We start from the raw sequence: 23,413 nt of genomic DNA, 5'->3' as shown, positions 1-23,413 counted from the left end.
GGGAAAGGAAGAGCAAAGAAAATGTTACATTGGTTAACAAAAAAATAAAAGAAAATGCTACATTTATTAAAAAGAAATGAATGAGAGAAGAAGAGTAAAGAAATAGTAATAATAAAATGAGTGAGAGAAAAAAGAGAAAGAAACAAATTTATATTTATCGAAAAGAGATGCGTGAATGAATAGAAATGAAAATAGATTGACGTTTATTGAAAAGAAATAAGTGGGAGAAGAATAGAGAAAAGAGATGGAAGAAAAAAATTGGAAGAAGGAAAAGGATGAGAAATTGACATTTATTAAAAGGAAATGAGTGGGAGAAGAAAAATAAGAGATAAAAAATTTATAAATGTGTGAATATTGTAAATAAAAAAAAAATTTAATAATTTGGAATATTTTTGAATGGTTTTTTTTTAGGTTGTGTTAAAATGACATTTTATCTTTCTACCTAACATAATGCACTAACTAAATGCATAATGGATGGGAAATTGAACTTTCAAACTTAAAGGGTGCCCCTATCTTTTCACCTAACGTTGGGTTGGGACAAAGTGATTTGGCCTTACTGTTTAGTTTAAAAGTCAAGTCTCACAGGTGAACAATTACCTTTTTTATTAATTGAAGAAGCAAAAAGATCTTCAAATGGATTTGCCCACAAGCACAAACCCGACCACAACACACCATGATATAAGATATTGGTTCTAAAGTCAAAAACTACTTTTCTGGTGTTTAATGTTAACCGGCCAACCTCAATAACATTCATCCGTAATAAAAATTATACAAAAATTATACGAATAATTTTTATACGTAATTTTATATATAAATAATAATATATTATTATATAATTAATTTTATTTTATTTTTAATTATTAATTATCTAATTATATAATAATATATTATTATTTATATATAAAATTATACACGTAATAATATTTTTCGTTCATATTAATTTCCTTCATGCATCATAAATTATGAAAACTTTGATTTCCATTTCTTAACTAATAATCTTTTCAACTTATAAATAAAATTTTATATATAAAAAAGAATAAATTATAATTGAATGATATGTTTATTTTTTTAATTTAAAATTATTTAATTAAATATTATTATTTTAATTTATATAAATAAATTTATAAATTTTATTTGAATATGTAAGATTCGTTTTTCTAGCTCACATCGAAGTCTGAAGCCGCCCTCATTTATGGATTTGACACTTAAGAACACTTTGTAATCGGTGTGCTTCCATTACCTCAGTTGAGTGCCAAGAAGACACTCAAGCCTATTCTATTGAGGAGAAAGTCAAACTTTCCTTTATTATAAGGCCTGCAGGTACAGAATATATTTCGAATCATACAATGAATTATTACCCTTCACAAACCCACTATAGATGATCCAAGATATTAACACTCTTTTAACTGTTAGTTGAAAATCTTCTGTCCTGGTGATAGCAACATTTTCGGATCAAACTGAGCTTTCCTTTGCTGAAATGTATTCCATTTTGAGCCGAAATGGTTAATCCATTCTTCCTTGCTTTCATGATGACCAAGATACTGCTTAACTTTAATACCAGCGCTGTCACAGAAGTGCAATATCTCGTCATTTTTGTTCACAAAGACCTGCCAGTTATCATACCCACTGGAATCCAGAAATCCTGCAATGTAGAACACATCTTCATCTGGTATAACAGCAGACATCCTATCATCCCATCTGCAATTAAAGCATGAATAATAACAAACGTTGTTTTGATTTAGAATAAAACAGAAGGAGATTCAAAATATTTTTAGACATTCTTACTTATTTCGGAACGCAGGATAAAGAAGAATTAGTGATGAGGTAAAGTTGTTTTTAAGAAGAATGTCCCTGAAAACACCATTGTTGAAGTCAAAAATTCGAGATTTGGGTATAAAGAGATTTAGCCATGGATGAGGAACCTCCCAAAGTCCTCTTTCCCGAAGTGCAAGCTCACTAGGGTGCACTCTATTTAGAAAATCTAGGTAGGTCACATCTGCCTGGTACACATATCCAGGGTTGAAACTCATTGCATTTTTTAACAGCCATTTCAGCTCCTGCAAAGAAAGAAAGTAGGAAATTATAATCATCAAATCAGATATTATCAGATATGATCCCAGTCATATTGTTTGAATAAGTTTATACAATTTATTTGTATACAAGTATTACTCATTTGACATCACATTGATAGCTTAACCTTGTCCACAGTATTGTTGGCTCTAGGGCTGCTATAATCATAATATTTGGCGACTTCAATAAAGTAGATGATCCCATATTGTTTTATGAGTGAACTTATTTTCGGGCGATCAGGCGGTGGAAGAAACTCAAGATTAGTATTGGGGTCCATTAAAAGTTGACCTTCCACATAATCTGGTGCATTTTGATAGCTTGCTCCGCCCACGGCAATCAAATTTTCTTGGTCTTTACTGAATGCAGCAAAATCATTGTAAAGAATACGTAGCCACTTAACCTATAAAACAAATCTCAGGTACAGTTAGTTGTTAATAAAAGAGCCAAGGCTCAAGTCAAAATATGAAATGTGATTCATAAATATAATTAAATTATGGAAAGTTGCTTTCTATGCATTAATTTATACATACCCTTTTCTTTGCCGGCTCAAGAACTATTCTTGCTCTGGTTATGATTCCGAATTGACCAAGACCTCCTAGAACGGCAAAAAACAACTCCGAATTCTGTTGTGGGGAGCAAGTCACTAAATCTCCTTTTCCTGCACAAAAGAACAAGGCACATGCAATGAAAAGTTTTAGAAGGCATTTACATCGTGAATAAATTTTCATTTTAGATAAATGAATCTTGATCCCGGTACAAGATCAAACTATAAATATTTTAGTTAAAGGTTGTCTTAAATATGCAGAGACAAAGAAATATGATTGATGCCCCAAGAATAGAATGAATGACAAAGGATGTGGAATATTCAAGAGAGAAGGTTTATGTTCGATACTTGTTGACTTTATATTAAAATCAAACCCTTGATTATATTCAGTGCAATGATTGTAGAGCCAGTTATTGGATTCAAAACTTTAACTTTTCGGTGTAATTGATTTGATTCTAAAAAGATGATCAAACTCGAGTGTGGTAAAAAAAAAAAAAACCAGTAATATGATTCTTTGTATAAGAACTTATTTGACATAAAAAGGTAACTAAATTACAGCATTGATTTTTTTGCATTTTTTTTAAGGATATCAAAAGCTGGCTAGATGCAATAATAAGAAAGTGTTTTACTGATTTACGATGACATTAGCCTTCATGCTTCAAAGATTTGCATGTTATCAAGTTACGTAAATTATCTATTAAAATTAAAAAAATATATATTTTTATTAAGGCATTAAATATGAATTTAATTTTATATTCATACAAATAAAATACAAGTGACGACAATAATGAAAATTATCACAGGCTAAAACTAAAGAAAAGAAAAAGTATTTTTTCTTTAAAAAAAAAGATGAAAAAGATTTTCTCTCCTTTTCTAAGTAATTGAAACTTGTACATGAAACATTGGAAAGATAATCTCATAGCATATACGTAATGTTAGATGTCTTGAATTCGAGCTGAGTCAGGCTCTTCAGTGGAATCAAGCTCAAACTCGAACTTGCTTTAATGATATTTAAGCTCGACTCATTTGAGAAGAACTGGACTTGAATTTGAGCTCAAATCAAGTTTTAAACTTGATTCAATAATAAAACAATATCATTCTAATATATATTAATTAAAACGATATCATTTTAATTGTATCAAATTTTTTAAATTCATAAGTTTTACAAGTTGAATAAACCTAAAGCTAAAGCTTGAACTCGAGCTCATTTTAGACTTATCCAAACTAAACTCAAATTTAAATTTGAATAAATTTGATTCGAATCTAACCCTAGATATATTAATTCAGCTTAGTTTATACTTCAACCAATATAATTTTAACAAGTTTTATAACTTATCTTATTGTTCCAAAATCAAGAATAAGATATCCAAATCAAATATTATTATTTACAAAAAAATGTAAAAGCAAGACAATAACTGGCTAAATGATGATGCATACTTTTGCTTAAAACGTTGAATTAAGAAAATAAAGCAGTAGATTCATGAATATCTAACTAAACCCATGCTTATATTGATAAATTAATACGTCGAGAAAATGAACATGGTTTTGGGTCAAGTATATTTATGTATGTATCTTAGATTTAATTGTGCTTATTTTATACCATGAAAAAAATCATATATTATAATCGATCAATATCACTTGTCTATTTTTTAAAATTTGCGATTGGATTTCATTTGACTTGGAGTTGAGAGTCTAAATCAATCGAATCCAGCTCTACGTAAATTGGATTGCACTGAATCTTTGAATTTTTACAGTGAATCTAAGATGATATAATTCTTGGTTGACCAAATTAATATATGTGGATTTTCCAATACATATATCCAATCTTTTATGGTCAACTAGACTGAATTTTGAAACGGCCGGCCTAAACTGGATTTGGACGGTAAAATAGAATTATCAGTGTTTGATTTGGTTTTTATATAATTGTTGACCAAATATTAATCCAATCTAACCCAGTTAAAACCCAGAATCTTAGAATCAAAATTATAGGATTCTCCAACTCAAACATAAATAAACTGTGTCACTCCCAAATTGAAATTGTAATACTCAACACTAATATTAATTAATAAAATAATTGTATGATATTATAAAATAATTTTTCATTGAATTATAGTAGTTTAAATTGAAACAAGTTAGTCAAACTATGAACCAATAAGATAATTAGCTTAATAACTGATCAAAATTTCAAAAAGTTGAGAATTATTTAATCTGTAAATCTATGAGAAAATAGAATAATACTATATGTGTAAATAAATTATACAAACTTTAATGTATATCTTGATGTGTTTGCATTCGATAGAGTGATTTTGATCACATCACTCAATCACAAGCTGTCACCTTAATTTATATATAAAAGTTTATACAATTTATTTATAATGACAGTATTTTTCAAGAAAATAATATGGATTAAAATTAAGGAGGGGAAGTTCAAACCTGTAACAACATCTAATTCTTTGACATTGGTAATCTGAGGACCTCTGCGATGCGTTTGGCCGCTGATTCCAGCGTTTGAAAGCGTCCCACCAACTGTGAGATATAAATAATCCGTCCACGAAACTGGCGAAAGCCCTTGTTTCAGAGTGGCATTCAACACATCAATCCACAGCTGTTCGCTCCCAACATCGGCGTAAAAGCCTGAGCTCTTGTTTCCGGCTATAACAATTCTACTTCCGTTTCCGTTCTTATTCAGTGACAACATATCCACCACTACGCCGCCGGCAGCCATGGCTTGCCCCCAGACAGAATGAGCATTGCCTTTTGCGGCGACGGTATAAGGAGTAGAATTACTGTTAAATGAGAAACTTATCAGAGTCTTGATATCATCAACGGATGATGGAGATAGAACGGCGGCAGGTTTCACCGAAATAATATGTCCGTAATCAGTAGAAGCGGCTTTAATTACATCAGGGTCTGAGTGAATCCCGTCACTGAGCTCCGCTGGCAGTGAAATAGCCCTTGTGGAGATTCTAATTGATATGAGTATGAAATATATGAAGACTTGGATGTTAACAGCCATTGTTTTAGAGGAAAAGAAAAAGAAGAAATGATTTTTCTGTTGTGATGGATGAGAATGGAGGGTTGAAGGAGAGTTGTTTATATAGAGAAAAATTGCTTAAGAAATCTTGATTAAAATTAATCAAGTAAAACATTATAATAATAATAATAATAATCTACGAACTTATTAGAATTTGGAATGAATGAACTTTTGGCTTCGTCTTTTCATTGGTCAGAATAAGCATGTTTATGTATACGTTATTTTTTTTTTTTTATATAAATTTATTTATATAGTTTAATGTAATAGTTTTTAATTGAATGGTTTTAAAAGAAAATAAAAAAATAAATTATCACATCACTCAATCATAAACGATAATCTTAGTTTGTATCAACCTTAGTTTGTACAAATAAATTATGTAAAGTTATTCATACAATTTGATGTGATAGTTATAATCTAAAGTTTTTGCGTATCTTCTAAAGTTTTTAGTTCGTTTTGCAAGATAATTATTCGATCCCAAGCTAATCGCTTTAAGTACTTATTCAATTTTAAGTTGATCAGTCCAAGTTTCTATGTAGCCTATAATACAAAGTTTTTGGTTCGCCTTGTGAGGTAATTATTCGATCTCAAACTAATTAATTTAAGTTTCTTTTATAATTGTGTCTTTTTTCACTTATACTATTTAAACTCTGACAATTCATAAAAGATTTTTCGTTTTTACTACTCAAACTAATCCTTCGGCTCCCTATAATCCAAAGTTGTTAAAACTAATTCTTTAGTCTTTCAAAGTACAATTAACAAGCCTTTTGAAATAATGCAAAGATAAAAAGAATAAGTAAAAAAATACATCAACTTTTATTTATTTAAAGTTTTTGAAAATATAGTATGGTTGTAATTATATTTTGGGATTGAATTTCCATAAATCATGCCCAAATTGAGACAAAATAATGATGATTAAAGTCCTATGTGATATAATATAAGATGAAAATTTTGGAATAATTTTCTTTGAAAATAGATTAACTATCTGATAAAAGTGAGGACCACGTACATCGTTTTATAACAATTCAATTATGAATTTGATTCACATGGACTTTGGGTTTTGAGCAAAATCTTTATTTGGATTTAGGATGACAAAAGAGAAAAATGCAGATACGAATTCACACTATAATTTTGTGAATAATATTATTACTTGATCTAGTTTGGACTTTCAACACAAACTAAGTAGTCAAGCCAAAAGTTAAAAAAAAAAAGAAAGAAAAAGTTTAAATAAATTATTTAGAAATATTGCCTAGAATATAATCAAGGCTAAATGACTATTAAAAATAATAATAAAATTATTAATACAAATATAAAATAGAGATGTCACCACCGTATAATCAAATGTGTAGGGATAAATTATAATTTTTAAAAATATTAAGAATGTTAATAAAACTTTTAAAGAGTTTTTAAATTATTAAAAAAGTTTGAGGGGTGTTTTGAAAATTTCAAAATTCATTATACACCTTAGTAGTTTCAAATTTTACATTGCACTCTAAGAAACAATACAAATCAGGATGAATATGATAATTTCTTATAGAAAATAAGAAAAATATCTATTTAACCTTAGTAAGATTATAAAAATATTTACATCCCATAATACACATATATTATTATATTTAAATAAAATGAAATAAATACATTACAATTGGTAAAATTAACAATTGATTTTAATAGATAGATGAAAAAATTGATTTTTTTAAACTTAAAATGTGGAAATATATCGTTTCATTAAACCTCTTGTATAGAAAATAATCGTTGCCCCTAAATAATAATAATATACAAATTGATACGCGTAATTAATTTGGTATAAAAACAATGAAAATAATTAAAATCACATATATATTTAATATCACGCTGGATTTGTACATTATTAATTTGTGTGTGGGTGAATAGAGTTATGTGCATAATTTTATATATAAATAATAATATATTATTATATGAGTGAAGATTTTTAACCCAATCACATGATAACATGTCATTATTTATATACAGAATTCTGTATACAGTTTTTTTGATGTATATATATACACGTATTGACAAACTATAAATACACATATTATACATTTTGCGACCACGATGTTTATAAATTATATATTTGACACTTAAAAGAATGACTTATGTACTTAAACAGACTCAAGATATTACTTGGAAAATTTAAGAAAAATTTTTATTGCAAGACCTCCGAAAATTTTCTCTTCTCATCAACAGTTGAAAGATCATCCAACTGAGTTTTTATGCATGATATTAGAGCATTTACAGCCTTTGATCAATAACAGAACAAAAACAACTTAACCCCACTTACTGAGTACTATTACTCATTCCACAATCTTTCACAGGTGAACACAAGAAAAAAAAGGGGAAAATTTCTCATTAATATTATGGAAATTTACTGTCTTATAGAGTTCTTTCTGTTGTTTTAGAGTATGAAGTTTATCCACGTTCTTAAACAATTGATGTATAGAAAATATATTTAGTCGTTGTTACTATAACTGATTGGTAATTATAGCTTACCGGAAAATTATACATGTTGATTTGCGTAAGGAGAAATTTATCAGAAAGACGTTCCAAATGCAGGAATCTACTATATAATACCAGAAAAGAAATTGTTGAATCAGCACAAGGAATGTTCAGTAACCATTTAACAAAGAACAAAACATATTTTTGAAAATCAAAAAATTTCCTGTGAGGATTTATAGGTTTTATTTGATAACTCGATACACTCATATTCCTTACTCGGCTGCTTTGTATGTTAGGCTTTGAGGAAGGCTCAAGCCCAAATCAACATTTTAAATTGATAATGGAGGTTTCAACTTCTAAGGATACTCACCCAACTCATTACACTTTAAATGACGAGCAAAACAAATCCCGCATTTTAATTAATTAATTAATTAAATATATATTATTACATTATTCTTATTTTAATTTATCAAAAACAAAGTATAAAAATCAAATTATAAATACTAAATGACTTTTATAAAAGGTTGAATGATTATTTATCACGTAAACTTTGATAGAATGAGTTTTTCTATCCCTTGAGATTGAAAAATCTATTTTTTTCTATTTATTAAATTAATTAATATAATATTTTCAGTTTTTATAAATTTGAAAATGATGTAAATACCCTTTGTCTTTACAGAAGCTAAGTAATTGTTTCCTCGAAAAAAATTATAAATTTTTTATCTACCCACAGCGTTTGGGTCTTCTCGTTGCCATTGCATTTTCATTGTTGTCTCATCATTTGTCACTGAGCTCATCCTAGTGTTTTCTAGCAGCCAATCCACCCAACATACAACCAAATTCAAACTAACGGCATCCAAATATTCGAGAGAAATATGAGAGCAAAATACAAGGTTGAAGTAGATGTTCTCAAGATTGTCAGAGGAGGAGAAGGAGGTGTAATTTTGTGTGGAGAATAACATGGGATCAAAAGGCAAAATCGGTAGGGAATTGAAGTCATGGAAGGGATTAAGGATGAGTAGTTTCTGACTTAGATGGTCTTCCGGTGGCCAAATATTGGAGATTTCCCATTTGATTCCACATATTTTTCAATGGCCAAGACATATCAAGGATAGTCTTATATGTGTTTTGAGCATGGCACTAGTAGCCAATGAATGTGAGGACACATAGCTCCATTTCAAAGTCCTATCATCTATGCTACAATCTCAACACGCCAGACTCTAGTAGTTCACAGCAGGTGGAATAACTACTTCTAGCTTGAAGGATCAAAATAATGGAGTTTGGCTTTGTTGTTACCTTGGGTTGGGGTCTTCCCCGGATGGAAGAAATGACTCCTGATCACCACATTTATCTCATGAATTGCATAAAACATGTTTAGGTTGGTCAACAATATTTCACTACAAGCTTCGATCTTGGCAAAGAAGTGGAATTTACCACCAGCAGCAAATCAAATTGAAGACTACTCTTCCTTACTAGGGCATTATTTGTCAATCTTGCAAGGACAATGAGGAAGAAAGGGAAAAATATTAAAAATAAAAAAGAACAATATAAAATATTTACTTTATAAAAGTGACAAAATTATATTTTGACTATTAAAATTAATATCACACTTTGATATATGGATAGAAAAAATAAAATAAAATTTTCAAACTTAGAACATAAAAAATCATCATTTTATCGAAATTTGAGTGGTAAATAGTCTTCCACCATTAGGTTAAGTACAAGTACTATAAACTTGTGTTTTAAACAAATATTTTAGATATGTAATACTTGACATTATAAATTTTCCTTTTGAGATAATACAAAACATATCTCGCAATTTCATCTATTCTATATTAGGTAAAGCTGCATGAATCAACTAAATATTTTTAAATAAAAAATTACTTTTCACGTGACATTACAGTAAATTGGCTGCTGAAATATTAATTAACAAATAAATGACACGTCAATCAGTGTAAATTTTAGAACATTTCTTCAGTTCACATTGTATTACTCTTCTATATTAATATTATTTTCTTTTACTGACTTTTTTCGTTCATTTAAATTCAGCAATATCCCATGTTCAACAACATCATAATATAAAACAATAAAATTATGTATATAAATAACATATATAATTTTATATATAAATAATTATATATTATCGTATAATTAAATATTTTTTTACCTTTAATTTAAAACTATCTAATCATATAATAATATATTATTATTTATATATAAGTTGTATACATAATATTACTCATATTGAAATTGCATGGACATACATGTGAAAGGGATTATTCTTTGAAAAGAAGATAAAAGAGTGGGTATGATTGTGTAAGCATTGTTCATTGTTGTGTTGAAATGGGCTGTGATGTGTGGGTAAATTCCACATAGAACAATAAATAAATAATTAAATAAAGGCATATAAAAAACATGTAATAATAAAAAGATGGAGAACAAAGTCAAAAAAATAAGGGGGGCGATGTTTCCTGGTTGCCTGCATGTAAGCCGCAATAAGAGCAGCAAAACATTAGGCATCATTACATTACCTCTAGTTTATTTATAAATTTTAGCCCATCTCCATGCCCTCTTTTACAGCTTTTCTCAACAATTAAAGAAGAGAATCTCATACTTTTTAAAGTTAAAATTTAGTAACAATTATGTTGAAATGGGAGAGTGCAGCTGTTAGCTGTAGCAACGCCCGTGCGGGGGCATAATGCGCCAATCAAAAATTGGGAAAACCACCACCCACCATATATATGTTTGATGAATTCTTTACTTCTACCGCCCCACGCTTACAAAAGAAAAAGGTAATAATAAGCTGTCATAGCTGCATTTTTATCATTACTTTTTGGCCAAAAACCTTATTCCCACCCAAAGTTTGTTATATCTTCAAGCTAGTACCATTAGGTATTAAAAATCTAAAGTTTCTCCCATAAATTGTTAAAACTAATAAGATCAATTAATTTTAAGGATGACGAAGATGATTGTTTTGTTAGAGTTGAAGACTTCATCTCTGGATCTAAATGATGTCTTCATCCTTTCATCTAGAGATAGTGTTAGAAAATAGAAAGAAAGGGAAAAGCCAAAAAAAGATTTAAAAAAAAAAAGAGAGAGAAGCCAATTAAAAACTATGTTAAAAAGAGAAAAAAAAAGAAAGACACCCTAAAATTATATATATAATATTTTAAAATTTAATTTTTAGAAAAATTATTAATTTTTTAAATTAAATAATATTATATTATTTTTAATATATTATTAATTAAATAATAATTTTACTCCTAAAACCAATCACTCCTATTTATTTTAAAAATCAGTAAATGAGAACTTAAATTTTTAATACACATCGTAAATTTGTTTGGGTGCGTCGAAACTTAGCTGGGAATAAGTCTTTGGCCTTACTTTTTTTTACTTCTCTCTGCTCGTCTTTTTTATGTTTAAACTTTAAAGTGGAAAGACGACAAAATACTCATGGATAATTACACTTAAATATGGCATTATCACGTTCATCCTTCTTAAGAGGTTGGATTTTATTTTATTTTATTTATCAGAAGTACTAAATTTTAAGAATTTTTTAATAGAAAGATCAAACATTTAAATTTTCTTATTACAGAAGAAAATTTAAGGTATTAAATAAACATAATTAGGGTTGTTGTTTTATTTATTTTTTGAAATAAAATGATTAGTTTCACATGAATTTATATATTCAAATAAAAAATTTAAAAATTTAGTCTATTTAATAAAAATAAAAAAAATCATATAAATATATATATATTTATATACTCAAAATAAATACATGTAATTTTATTATTATACTAAAAATCTCCTTTTGAAAGCCTCAAACAAGTGATCAAGAATATAAAAGAAAAAGTTTTAGTAGGTTAAGAGAAAAAGAGAAATTTTAGGGATTAGGTGAAAAAAGAAGAGTAGAGAAAAAAGGGAGTTGTTTGACCATGATCAACCTAATAAAATTATATGTATATATTTTTAATATATAATTAATATATAAAAATGATATATTATTATATAATTAGATGATTTTAAATTAAAAATAAAATAATATTTAATTATATAATGATATATTATCAATATATCAAAAATATATATAAAAAAAAAAGGTACAGCCATATAGCTTTGCTCTAACAAATCTTGACCGAAACAATCAAAAGTAATTCTCTTCTTATTGCATACAATTTCGTATCTATTTTTGTGTGTGTTGGACAGTTGTGTTTGTCATTACAGTCTTTCCAGGGGTTTAGAAAGAGAACATGTTTTATTGTAAACTTGTTTCAATATAGGAGAAGATTCTTTTCAAGGTAAAGTGTAGTTTCAGCGTTAAAAGAGCACGTTTCAATATAAAAAGATTGTTTTCCTGTGAATTTTTCACCTTCTCCAAAGATTTTTCGCCATGAATTGAAAGAGAAAAACCAAAGACTTCTTCATTCAACTCGTTTTTACAAATAGCAAATACTGACTACAACTTACAAAGCCCCCCAAATCCGAAAACTGAACATTCAGAACTAATTATTCTTTATAATCCTAACAAGTAATCTAATTTAATCTGATCGAATCTATCGCTTTATATATTATTATTGAAAATTCTCTGTCCTGGTGATAGAATCTTTTTCGGATCAAACTGAGCTTTCCTCTCTTTAAAAGTTCTCCACTTTGAGCCAAAATGGTTTATCCAGCCTGCCTTGGTTGTGTGATGGGCAAGATACTGCTTAATTTTAATACCAGCATCATTACAAAACTTAAATATCTCATTGTTTTGTTCATCAAAGTCTTCCCAGTTATCAAACCCACTTGAATGCAAAAACCCTACTGTGTAGAAAACATCTTCCTCTGGTATAACTGTAGACATCCTATCATCCCATCTGCAATTTATCAATGGATAAATTGTTATAAATAATTCATGAAATTAATAGACTCATAGAACTCAGTCTTAAAAATTGACCTACTTGTTTCTGTTCATAGGATAAATTAGGACAGGCCCTGTGGTGATATTTCGTTCAAGTACAATTTTCTTGAAAACACCATTGTTGAAATCAGCAATACGAGATTTTGGCACAAAGAGATTGAGCCATGGATGAGGAACATCCCACAGTCCTTGTGACTGAAGTTTTAGCTCCCCACTTCGAACTCTATTCAGAAATTCTATGTAGGAGACATCTTTCTCAAACCTAAGTCCTGGAAGATAGCTTAAATCTTTGATCAACTGTTGCAATTCCTGTAAACAAATAAACTATATTAGATTACCGTTCAATCAGCTTAATTTTTAAATGGAACCAGCTTTACATCATAATTATGAAGTTGATGATGATGGTGTACCTTGTCCACTGTATTTTTAGTGTGATCATCATAATATTTGGCCACTTCAAGACAGTAAATTATACCATGCTTGGTTACTTTGGAGATTATTCTTGAGTGATCAGAGGATGGGAAAAAAGAGGATCTCCAGTTATTTGGTGAACCCCGGTGATTTAGAAGTAAACCTTCCAAATAATTCAGTGCTTCGGTTTGTCTCCTTCCGTTGAATGAGATCAAATATTCTTGGTCTTTGGTAAAAGTAGAGAAATTACTGTAAAGCATTCTCACCCACTTAACCTACCAACAAAAATTACAAAACAAAACTAATCAGGGCGACTCTTGTAATGTAACGTAATTGTTCTAATCACTGTGCTTTATAAATATTTACCCTTTTCGGCGCTGTTTCTAGGGCGATTCTTGCTCTGGTTATAATCCCAAACTGGCCCAAACCTCCGAGAACCCCATAAAAAAGATCGGAGTTTTTGTTCGCCGAGCAAGTCATTAACTCTCCTTTTCCTGAATCAGAAAACAAACCCCTCATTATTCAGTAAACCCTAACTAACTGCATGCATGCAAACTATTTATCACCATGTTATGGTTTACATGAATTATTTAAAGCAATATAAAGTGATTTATAAATCTTTTGTTTAACAGCTCAGACAATTTTCAAAGGCATATTTGGTACGAAATTCCGAAAAACTTCTGGCTAGGATAACCGGTTGATCTTTTGTTCTAACTTTTCCCAAACATGGGAACCGAATGGGAATATCTCAAAATTGAAATTCTACGTTGATGGTGAGTGCATTTATAGACACAACAAATATCAGTTTGTAATTTTTTGTTGCAGAAGCCAATTCTGCAGAGAAAAGTTAATTAATAATACCTGTAACAACATCCATTTCGTACACATTGGCGATCTGCGGACCATATCGGAAGGCTTGGCCGCTGATTCCGGCGTTCGAGAGTGTCCCACCGACTGTGAGGTAGAGATAGTCGGTGAAGGAAACCGGTGTAAGTCCATGTTCGAGGGTGGCTTTTAATACATCAATCCAAAGTTGTTCACCGCCAACATCTGCATAAAAACCAGAAAAATTGTCCCCAGAAATGGCAACTCGACTGCCATTTTGATGATTTTTCAAAGCTGACATTTCCACCACCACCCCAACATGAGCCATCGCCTGCCCACGGGTAGAATGCCCGTTGCCTCTAGCCGCGATACCAAAAGGAACAGAAGAGTTATAAGCCTCTTTTATTAGTGAAAGGATATCTTGCGTGGATGATGGATAAAGAACGGCTATGGGGTTTTCTTTGACTATGTGACCAAAATCAGTGGATGCTGATGTTAAGGATTCTGGGTCTGCAAGAAGCTTTCCAGCGATATCAAGGGCGGGGAACTTATTGTAATGTGATAGAGGAACACTGCATGGCTTTGAATTGCCTATGGTGGAAATTAAAGGGCTTATGATGAATATCACCACAATATATGTTGGGATTGGAGAATTCTCAGCCATTTAGTGACTGTGGAAAAATTAAACAAGTGTTAGAGAAGACGAAGAAGACGAAGAAGAAGAAAAAGATGGCGTTGATGAGAGAGGAAGTTGCTATGGTAGTGTTGAAAGGAAATAAGGCTCGTATATATAGAGGAAAAATAAAACGCAACCCCATGAAGGTAAAGAAAGTAAATTTTTGCTTAGCGTGTGTTACAGTGAGCGGTAAAAGAAAACGAGTAAATGACGTCGTGAAAAGACCATAGTTAACCTCATGACTTACACGTGCAAAAGAAATAAAAAGAAAATCCAGAATACGTGTTTTGTTTGTATCATAATCACAAATAATCATAGCCACTCATCCACCCCTTTAAAAAAATTATATATATTCTTCATTCTTATGGGGCCAATCCATCGACCAAACCTAATGAATTACAAGCGTTGGATGGTGATCGGGAGGTCAAAATTAGTCAAGTTTGGTCAATAGAATCGTGCCCAATTTCTCTTTTCCACATGCAATATGATAAAATATCGGATTCGTTTCCTATTACAGGATGCACTGGTGGTCGAAATTAGGTAATAAGAAAAAAGGATGCTTAGGGATTTCATTTTGGATTCAGAAGACCTGTGATGAATCAAGTCATTGGTTTTCAATGTAAAATGTAAAACTAAAGAGAAGAATAGAGACACAATAGCCAGATTTTCTTTCCTTTGAAGATTTTCTGTGTACGTATCTAACCCTACATTCATTTGATTAAGTCAATTTGTGACCATAGTTGCCAAGCCCACCACGTTTAATTAACCACTTGTTAAGTTAATAGTCCAAATCTTTTACTATTTGATGCAGTATTTATTGAAACACTTACTATATTCAAAATCTTATATATTTGATATGGTCAATTCAATTTTAAAGAGATAATTTAATTCAAATAAATTTTTTTTATTATCCAAAAAAAAGCTTCTCCTTTGAATTTATCTTCCTCAAAACCATTTGTTTGCACATGCAACTTCTTAGTAAGAATAGTTTATGGAAGAATTAGATTCTATAGATAAATTAATACTTTTTAATTTAAGGGATATTATATATATTTATTTTAAATATATAAATATATATATTTATATATGTTATTATATGATTAAATATTATTTTATTTTTAATTTAAAATTAATTAATTATATAATAATATATATAAATATGTATATTTTTATACCCAGATAATTTTATTTCAGAGATTTATAGCCAGAGAACAACGACCATATATGCCATGCATACGGGAGAATATTTACAAGAACGAAGAATTTGGCTCCTTTTATTGTACGGATTGCCTTTGATATTAATAATCAGAGAGACGACATAAGTTTTATTTGTAAATAATAAAGCTGAACTATAATTTTTATATTAAAATCTTAAAAAAAAGATTTGATTTGAAATCAAAATTGGACTAATAAAAATCAACGTTCAAAGGACAATCTTTGACCTCAGGATCTTACAGGTACGAAGATCTATCAATAGCTGACCCTTCACCTTCACCTTCAAATTCATCTTCACCTCCCTTCTCCATGCAATCAACGTTTTCAAAATCAGAACAGTGATTGAATTAATTATCTCACCAGTTTTGATCCCACCGGTTCAATCATAATCAGAATCAATCTTGCAAAATCTTGCAAATTTTAATTCTTTTTAAAGTTTTAATATAAGATAAGAAAGGTATAATGTTATATAAACCTAATTTTATTCTAATTTAATAAATTTAATTAAATTTTAAATTAGTCAATATCTATATATAAATTAGATTAAAATAGCTTTATAAGCATAATAAAAATTTAAATTTTTTAAAAATATTTTAATAATTTACCAATTTTACTAATTTTCATGTGATATCAGAAAGATATAAAACATCAACAAAGCTGAACCTGAAGAACAGAACAAAGCATGCTTCGCACATGGAATAACAGTGATTGTTAGGTGTTTTACCTAACATGAGTGAGAAAAGAGAATAAGTTTGGCTATGTATATTAACCAAATTCGAAAAAAAAGAAATTGAATGGAACCATTAACATGCATGTATTTATTCTGCTAACTTTTAAGTAAGAGAGAAAAAAACTATGTATTTTGTATATTTTATTACTAAATATGAAGTATCCCCATAAAAATAAATTATTTTAAAAATTATTAGATATAAATTATTTCTATATTTAATAAAAATTAATACATATAAATAATTATTGAATTTGATTCAATATAATAAAAAAACATTAAAATATTATTTTATATAAATATCTTTAAATATAATTATTTTAAAATATATTTTATATTATTTATTATATTAATTAAAAATGATGATATTATATTAACTATCATTTCATTATTAATAATAAAAAATTATCTTATTTTTTTATTATTTATCAATTAAAATAAAATAATATAAATAATAAAAAATAAATTATTAAAGTAATCTCCCTCTACTGTAAACCAAACAACCCTAGCTTTTTTGACGCAAATACTCCTTTCTGATTTGGGTATAAAAGTTTGAACAAAATGGTAAGTCAACTTTTTTCACTACTTTAAATTATTTTTTGTACTCTTACTAAAACGAGCACAAAAACTGTATACTAATACTTTATTAAAAGGAAAATAATAAAATTATGAATATATATTGAATACACAAAATATATATATACAAAATTATCATATGATTAAATATTTTAAATTAAAAATAAAATAATATCTAAATATAAATAACATATTATTTATATACTTATTTTGTATACTTTAAATATATATATATAAAACATTGCTCTTAATCAATAAAATTATAGATATATAATTTGAGTCAAAATAATATATCTTCATATGATTTGATAATTTTAAATTAAAACTAAAATAATACTTAATCACATATTAATATATTATTTATATATTTAAATTATATAAAAATATATATATACATATAATATTATCCCATTCTAATTATCTTTTTTCTTTTCCCCTTTTCATGATAACAACAGGAATAATGAACTCGAAAATTTTAATGTTAATTACCAATGTAAAAGTTATGCAGTAAATCATGTACAAGTAATAAAAGAAAGCATAGCTTCTGTGTTTTTTTTTTGGGTAAGCTAAAGGAAGCATAGCTTTTAATCCTTTAATATGTATTAAATGATGAATTGCCAGGTAAACAACAATTAAAGAGTGGACACAAAAATTTTACCCAAAATAAATGATGATGATGAAAAATCTTCTCAATGATGGATGAAATCTAGCAATTTATGGATAATTAAGTAATGCATGATGCATGACAATGCGGTTAGCTAATAAATAAAAGGATTAATCAGGGGAAAGAGATAGTTTAATAGGATAGTGAAAGAGATTTTAAATATGAGAATAAAGGTTTAAATTTTTAATATTAAATTCTTGATTTATCTTAGTTGTTGAACTTAGAATATCACTCAATTTAATCTAATCAATTATAGTTTAATTGCAAAAAATTAATTTGATTCAAATAAAATTTTCAAAGAATATAAATACAAAGTAAAGATGGAATGGATTGAGTTGAAATAGAAGCAAGGTAAATTAACGGGTTCATAAGTGTATTGAGGATGAATACAAATGAGAGTGATGTGAAGGAAAAAAGGAAAAAAGGGTGGCGTAGGGACCTCAAATTTGAGAGATAGTGAGTGGAAGACGATTGTAAGATATTGAAAATCTTTATGGAGATCTTAAATCGAAGCCACCCACAGGATCACGTGGTCCTAAACAAACAAACCCACCGTCACAAAATTCATAATCATCTCATCTCATCTCATCTCATCTATGTCGCTGCTCTTCCTCTTCTTCACCATCCCCTTCTTCCATACCTCCAATTGCATTAATTTACATTTGCATGTAATTATTTTGCATTCCAAAATGATATTTTGCTTGAACAAATTGAATTTTGTTGTATTATTTTTAAGAGAAATACAGTATTAGCTCAATATGAAAAATTATTGAAAAAAGTTTAGTATTACAAGTAGTTGGTAGGCTAAGAGCCAAAAGGAAAACATAGCCTTTTTAGACTCGCCTATCTCATGTTGGTTGTTGCTTAGCATATAATTTCAATGAAAAACTATAATTTAGTTATAGTTTTAAGTTTTTAATGTATCCAAAGAGCTGTTCAAAACAAAAAACAGAATGATAATTATGTCTTGTCACTTGAAAAGGATAATAAATATTTAAGTAATGAGAAGTACATTTAAATTATCAATTAAAATTATATATATTTATAATAAATAAAAATTTAAATACATATTATCATATAATTTGATAATTTTATATTAAAAATGAAATAATATTAAATCATATAATAATATATTATTGTTTGTATTTAAGTTTATACATATTATTTACGCACATAATACTATTTTTAAATTAAACATAAACTAACATGATTTTCATATCTAAATCACAAGAAAATGGTAGGCAAATATAATAAAGTAGCATATAATTATGAGTAGATGTTATGTATATATATTTTTTAATACATAAATAGATATACATATAATATATTATTATATGATTAAATATTATTTAATTATTAACTTAAAATTAATTAATTATATAATAATATATTATATATGTATTTATTTATATTCTTATAAATGTATAATATAGTTGTTATTATTATTATTATAAATGGAAGTGATGAAAGATGGATTAAGGGTGGCCTAGGGTTTTGATGGTCATGCGGAGAAGGGTGACAAGTAAGACCCACTTGTTTGTGTAAGTTGCTCAGTTTTTACATGCTTAGTCACTGTCTCTACTTTTTAGACAGAGTCATGAGCAGACAAGACGGGGATTCTTATTCCTCCTCCGCCTCATCCTCCGAACTGTTAACTTTTGGACACATTCTTTCATATATTCACACTCATTTTTCTCTGTTTAATTATAACTTATTCATCTTTCATGAAATGAGAAATCCTTGATCTTTTTAATTAGCATATAGCTAGGCTGTAATTCTATCTAGAAGTGATAATAATAACAATGAAACCCTAGCTAGGTAGCCAACCTCAAGCCTCCATCACTGAGGAATCACTTTTTGACTCTTAAACCCTCAGCCATCATTCATCAGTCTATCATCATATAATCAAATCTCGTGTGTTTTAATCTTAACTATCCCTTCATGTTCATGTCAATGGAAGAATGCCCTAGGATTCACATCACATGTGTTGTTTTTTTTTGACAGTGATTATCTGACAAGAATCAAGAGAGATTTGATTCCTAAATATCAAGTTTGAAAGTACCTTGTGTAGATACCCTGACACCCCTCTCCCTCTCATATTTCTTATCGCACCTACGTGTGCACTGTACATTGGTCTTCTTCTTTAGTGGAGCTGTCATTTTGAATGAGTCGCTCGTCTGCTTTGCATTTGCATTTCACCTGTCACTATGAGGATCTTTCTCAAAGATTAACCTTGCCATCTCCCACCTCCACAATCGTCCACCTTATTTCCAAGGTCAAGCTGTCACCGTCCGATCATCTTCAAAAGGGACACCGAATATTCTTAGATGATGACATTTTTAATGGTGATGATGGGAATGCAACGTCATGAACCTCTACAATTGCAAAAGGGATTGAATTTACTAAATTAAACCGTTTGTTGAAAGGATGCATGGCACCAAGTGGTGTGGTGGCTAGGGTGATAATTCAGAAAAAACACTAATGGTTTGATTGGTTTGGTTAGAATCACCTTCTGTTATTAATAATTTAATATAATAAAATAATATTAAATTATTTTATTTAAATATTTTTAAGATGGTTAAATATGAACATTTTAAATTGATTCAAAAAATTAATTCAAGTGATAAAAGTAAAAGACTTTTTAAAAAGTTAAGCTTTGAATAGTATAAAATGAAAAAAAAAAAAAAACATTTTTGTTAAAAAACCTTAGGCTTATCCATGCAAGTCATCTAATAACTATTATATAAAATAATTTTTCAATATGGTAATTATGAACTGGTTACGATATTTTGATATTTACCAATATAACAAATCAAAATGAATTTTTTTATTACAAAGAAAAAGCTTTTTAAATTAATTGTTAAAAAATACATAAGGTAGAAAAATTCTCCTCTACTAGAATAATCTTTAAATACTATGAGAGTTGGTAAATTAATTAGACTAAAGCTTTGATGTGTTGACTGATGAACTAAAGTTTCATTTTTTTTATTTTTATTTTTTGCTGAAAAGAAGGCAATTGAGGCAGCGCCACCTTGAATTGTAGAAACATTCAAAGGGGTTGAGGTGGAGAGGGTATTGGCCATAAGATGGTTCCAAGCTAGTCACTTCCAAGTAGATTCTGAGAGATCTTCTATTGTCAGGTGTAAATCCAACCAGATATAAAGCTATTGTCATCTTCCATGGGTTTTTTCCATTCTTAAATACACTACAGCTGGACTCAAGGTTCCATTGGGCCACTTGTCCACAAACTAATGTTCCCTTCTTAAAAGATAGCCCCATGAGAATTACTTGCTCAATATTTTAATTTTGTCTATTGTTAGACACAGACATTTGCCAACTTATTAATCATAAAGTGCTTCTTCTTATGGTTACAATTCTGTAAATTAAATTAGGGCTTAACAATAAAGATGAGTAATTTCAGGAATAAAGGAAAACAAAGAATCCATGTGTAATGATTAGCATTACAAGAATCCAGTGGATAATTTGTTAAGGCAAATCTATACGCAACATAAGAAAGAAAATGCAGAGTATTTAATTTAAGGCTTCAATTTCTATGTTGAATCTGTGAGACCAGAAGGAGATACTGTATCTGACAAAGGTTTCATTTTTTCGAAACAAATCTACTCTGCCCCTTGTGCTCATGTTCGGATTGAGCCGACACCCCTCATGCTTCAATTATGCTTTGCAAAACTACACTGCTAATGTCCAATTTCACATACAGAAGCCTGAAAATTAATGCCCTTGTTTCCGGACCATAAGATCTTTGATATGTTACCCGTGAATTTCAAACCGATGCTCTCATATTTGAGTATCTATACTTTCATCGTTTAAACTATCCTAAGGACACAACTGTTAATTATTCTTAATTTTAGGGAGGGACCTATCATTGATTCTTGTTGGTTAAAATCTAATCTTACTGATTCAGGGTTTTAGGGTTTAGCGAAGGCAATCTATTCATGGTGCTTCATGAGCAAAACAGAAACAGAAACCACATCATTGGATGAAATCTGGGCAACATATACAACAAAAGCTACAAACGACATGCCATAATAAAGACAAAAAAAGAGCACATGGAACTGCTTGATGAATGTGGGGTAACTTCAAAGCTTGTGTTAATCACTTTTTAGATGTGAACATGAGAAGTAATTTTAGACAAAAGCTTCTCTAAAACATGTTAGGACCATCTAAAACTTCAATGAGAAAGAAAACAAATAAATCATATCTTCACACAACAAAACTTGGTACAAAAATATGATGGGTTGTCTGGACCAGGCTGTTAAGAGAGCATGATGATGAGATTATGGTGGATGACAGTAATGACAAAGCTTGAAACAAAATCTACCCAAATCATCCGTCTTGACTTCATTTCAACACTTCCAAGCACGTTTCTTCCTAATGCATCCAAGGTATAACAAACCGGATTCCATTACTATGAGACTCTTACATGATAAGATATAAGCCAATTCCTGTCCCAAATCAAATATGGTCCTACTTCCTATGCTATGCAACTGTAATTTTATCACTTTTCTCCCAACTAACCAACTCTATTTCAACAATTGCAATAAATTGATAGAGAAATGGAAAGAAATTTATATGCTCAGTAGATTTTACCTAGCTGAAAGTCTCATCCTTTTGAATTCTCCTCTAGCTTTAAGACTCCAATTTTGAGTCAGGAGCTAGAGAGGCAAAAGGTTCTCTACCCCATAGGCTCACAAGGCCAAAAGATGCTATTGTAATCCAAATCATCATACCAAGTAGCATATAGAGGTTAAAAGATCCTCCATAGACTTAATCCACTTAAAGATTCCACATGAAATACTGGAATGAAGAATTGGACACCAAATCCATTCTGATCATTCATAGGTGTCACACAATTATTTTCTAAAGCTTTACTACTTATTCAAATTGATTTGACAAATACCAAAAAGATAGAAATCTCCTAGGATGATCTTAATCAAAGATATGAGAAATATGGAAACGTAAACATAACAGTAGAATTATGTTGGCACAGTGCCTTGAAGGTGAAAGCAATTCTTAATTTTCAGAATTATTACTCTCCGGAATTATCTCTATTACTAATAAAACGAATTTGACAATTTACCTTTCAAAAGACTACCAATTTTTTCCCTAAACATCATTAAAATTAGAGATGACAAAGCAGACAAAAAAAAAAAAAGACTGAAACTAAGATTCTATAATAATCAACTTATTCAATTAAAACTTAAACTATTTAACCATGAAACCTTAAAAAAAATCTTAAAATAATATTCTTATATCAACATCACCTAGCCCTCTCTTTCACTCCCTCTTCTCT

At 29.1% G+C, this 23,413-nt stretch overlaps 2 protein-coding genes across 2 annotated transcripts; both read right to left on the bottom strand.

Moving 5' to 3' along the window:
- Window positions 1-1,278: 1,278 nt before the first annotated feature.
- LOC123194179 (cytokinin dehydrogenase 2-like) lies at window positions 1,279-5,630 on the bottom strand. Its single transcript, XM_044607338.1, has 5 exons — window positions 5,048-5,630; window positions 2,601-2,728; window positions 2,198-2,470; window positions 1,786-2,057; window positions 1,279-1,698 (listed from the first exon to the last, which is right to left on the bottom strand). The coding sequence occupies exons 1-5, from the start codon at window positions 5,628-5,630 to the stop codon at window positions 1,410-1,412; spliced, it is 1,545 nt and encodes a 514-aa protein (XP_044463273.1). The 3' UTR covers window positions 1,279-1,409.
- Window positions 5,631-12,497: 6,867 nt separating this feature from the next.
- Window positions 12,498-14,990, bottom strand: LOC123194418 (cytokinin dehydrogenase 3-like). Its single transcript, XM_044607608.1, has 5 exons — window positions 14,278-14,990; window positions 13,783-13,910; window positions 13,416-13,691; window positions 13,046-13,314; window positions 12,498-12,961 (listed from the first exon to the last, which is right to left on the bottom strand). Exons 1-5 carry the CDS (start codon window positions 14,903-14,905, stop codon window positions 12,664-12,666), a joined length of 1,599 nt encoding a protein of 532 aa, XP_044463543.1. The 5' UTR covers window positions 14,906-14,990; the 3' UTR covers window positions 12,498-12,663.
- Between the last annotated feature and the right edge of the window lie 8,423 nt (window positions 14,991-23,413).

This window comes from Mangifera indica, chromosome 13 (genome assembly GCF_011075055.1).
Source record: "Mangifera indica cultivar Alphonso chromosome 13, CATAS_Mindica_2.1, whole genome shotgun sequence".
NCBI classification, from domain to species: domain Eukaryota; kingdom Viridiplantae; phylum Streptophyta; class Magnoliopsida; order Sapindales; family Anacardiaceae; genus Mangifera; species Mangifera indica.
This window is presented reverse-complemented; position numbering and strand designations above follow the sequence as displayed.

What these genes read in the sequence shown, in the direction of transcription:
- LOC123194418 (XM_044607608.1), bottom strand. Translation starts at nt 14,905, where the DNA reads ATGGCTGAGAATTCTCCAATCCCAACATATATTGTGGTGATATTCATC. An exon ending in TAGAAACAGCGCCGAAAAGG is followed by an intron (nt 13,692 to 13,782) that starts GTAAATATTTAT and finishes TTTTGTTGGTAG; the next exon opens with GTTAAGTGGGTGAGAATGCT. An exon ending in TATCCTATGAACAGAAACAA is followed by an intron (nt 12,962 to 13,045) that starts GTAGGTCAATTT and finishes GATAAATTGCAG; the next exon opens with ATGGGATGATAGGATGTCTA.
- LOC123194179 (XM_044607338.1), bottom strand. Translation starts at nt 5,630, where the DNA reads ATGGCTGTTAACATCCAAGTCTTCATATATTTCATACTCATATCAATT. An exon ending in TTGAGCCGGCAAAGAAAAGG is followed by an intron (nt 2,471 to 2,600) that starts GTATGTATAAAT and finishes TTTGTTTTATAG; the next exon opens with GTTAAGTGGCTACGTATTCT. An exon ending in TATCCTGCGTTCCGAAATAA is followed by an intron (nt 1,699 to 1,785) that starts GTAAGAATGTCT and finishes CTTTAATTGCAG; the next exon opens with ATGGGATGATAGGATGTCTG.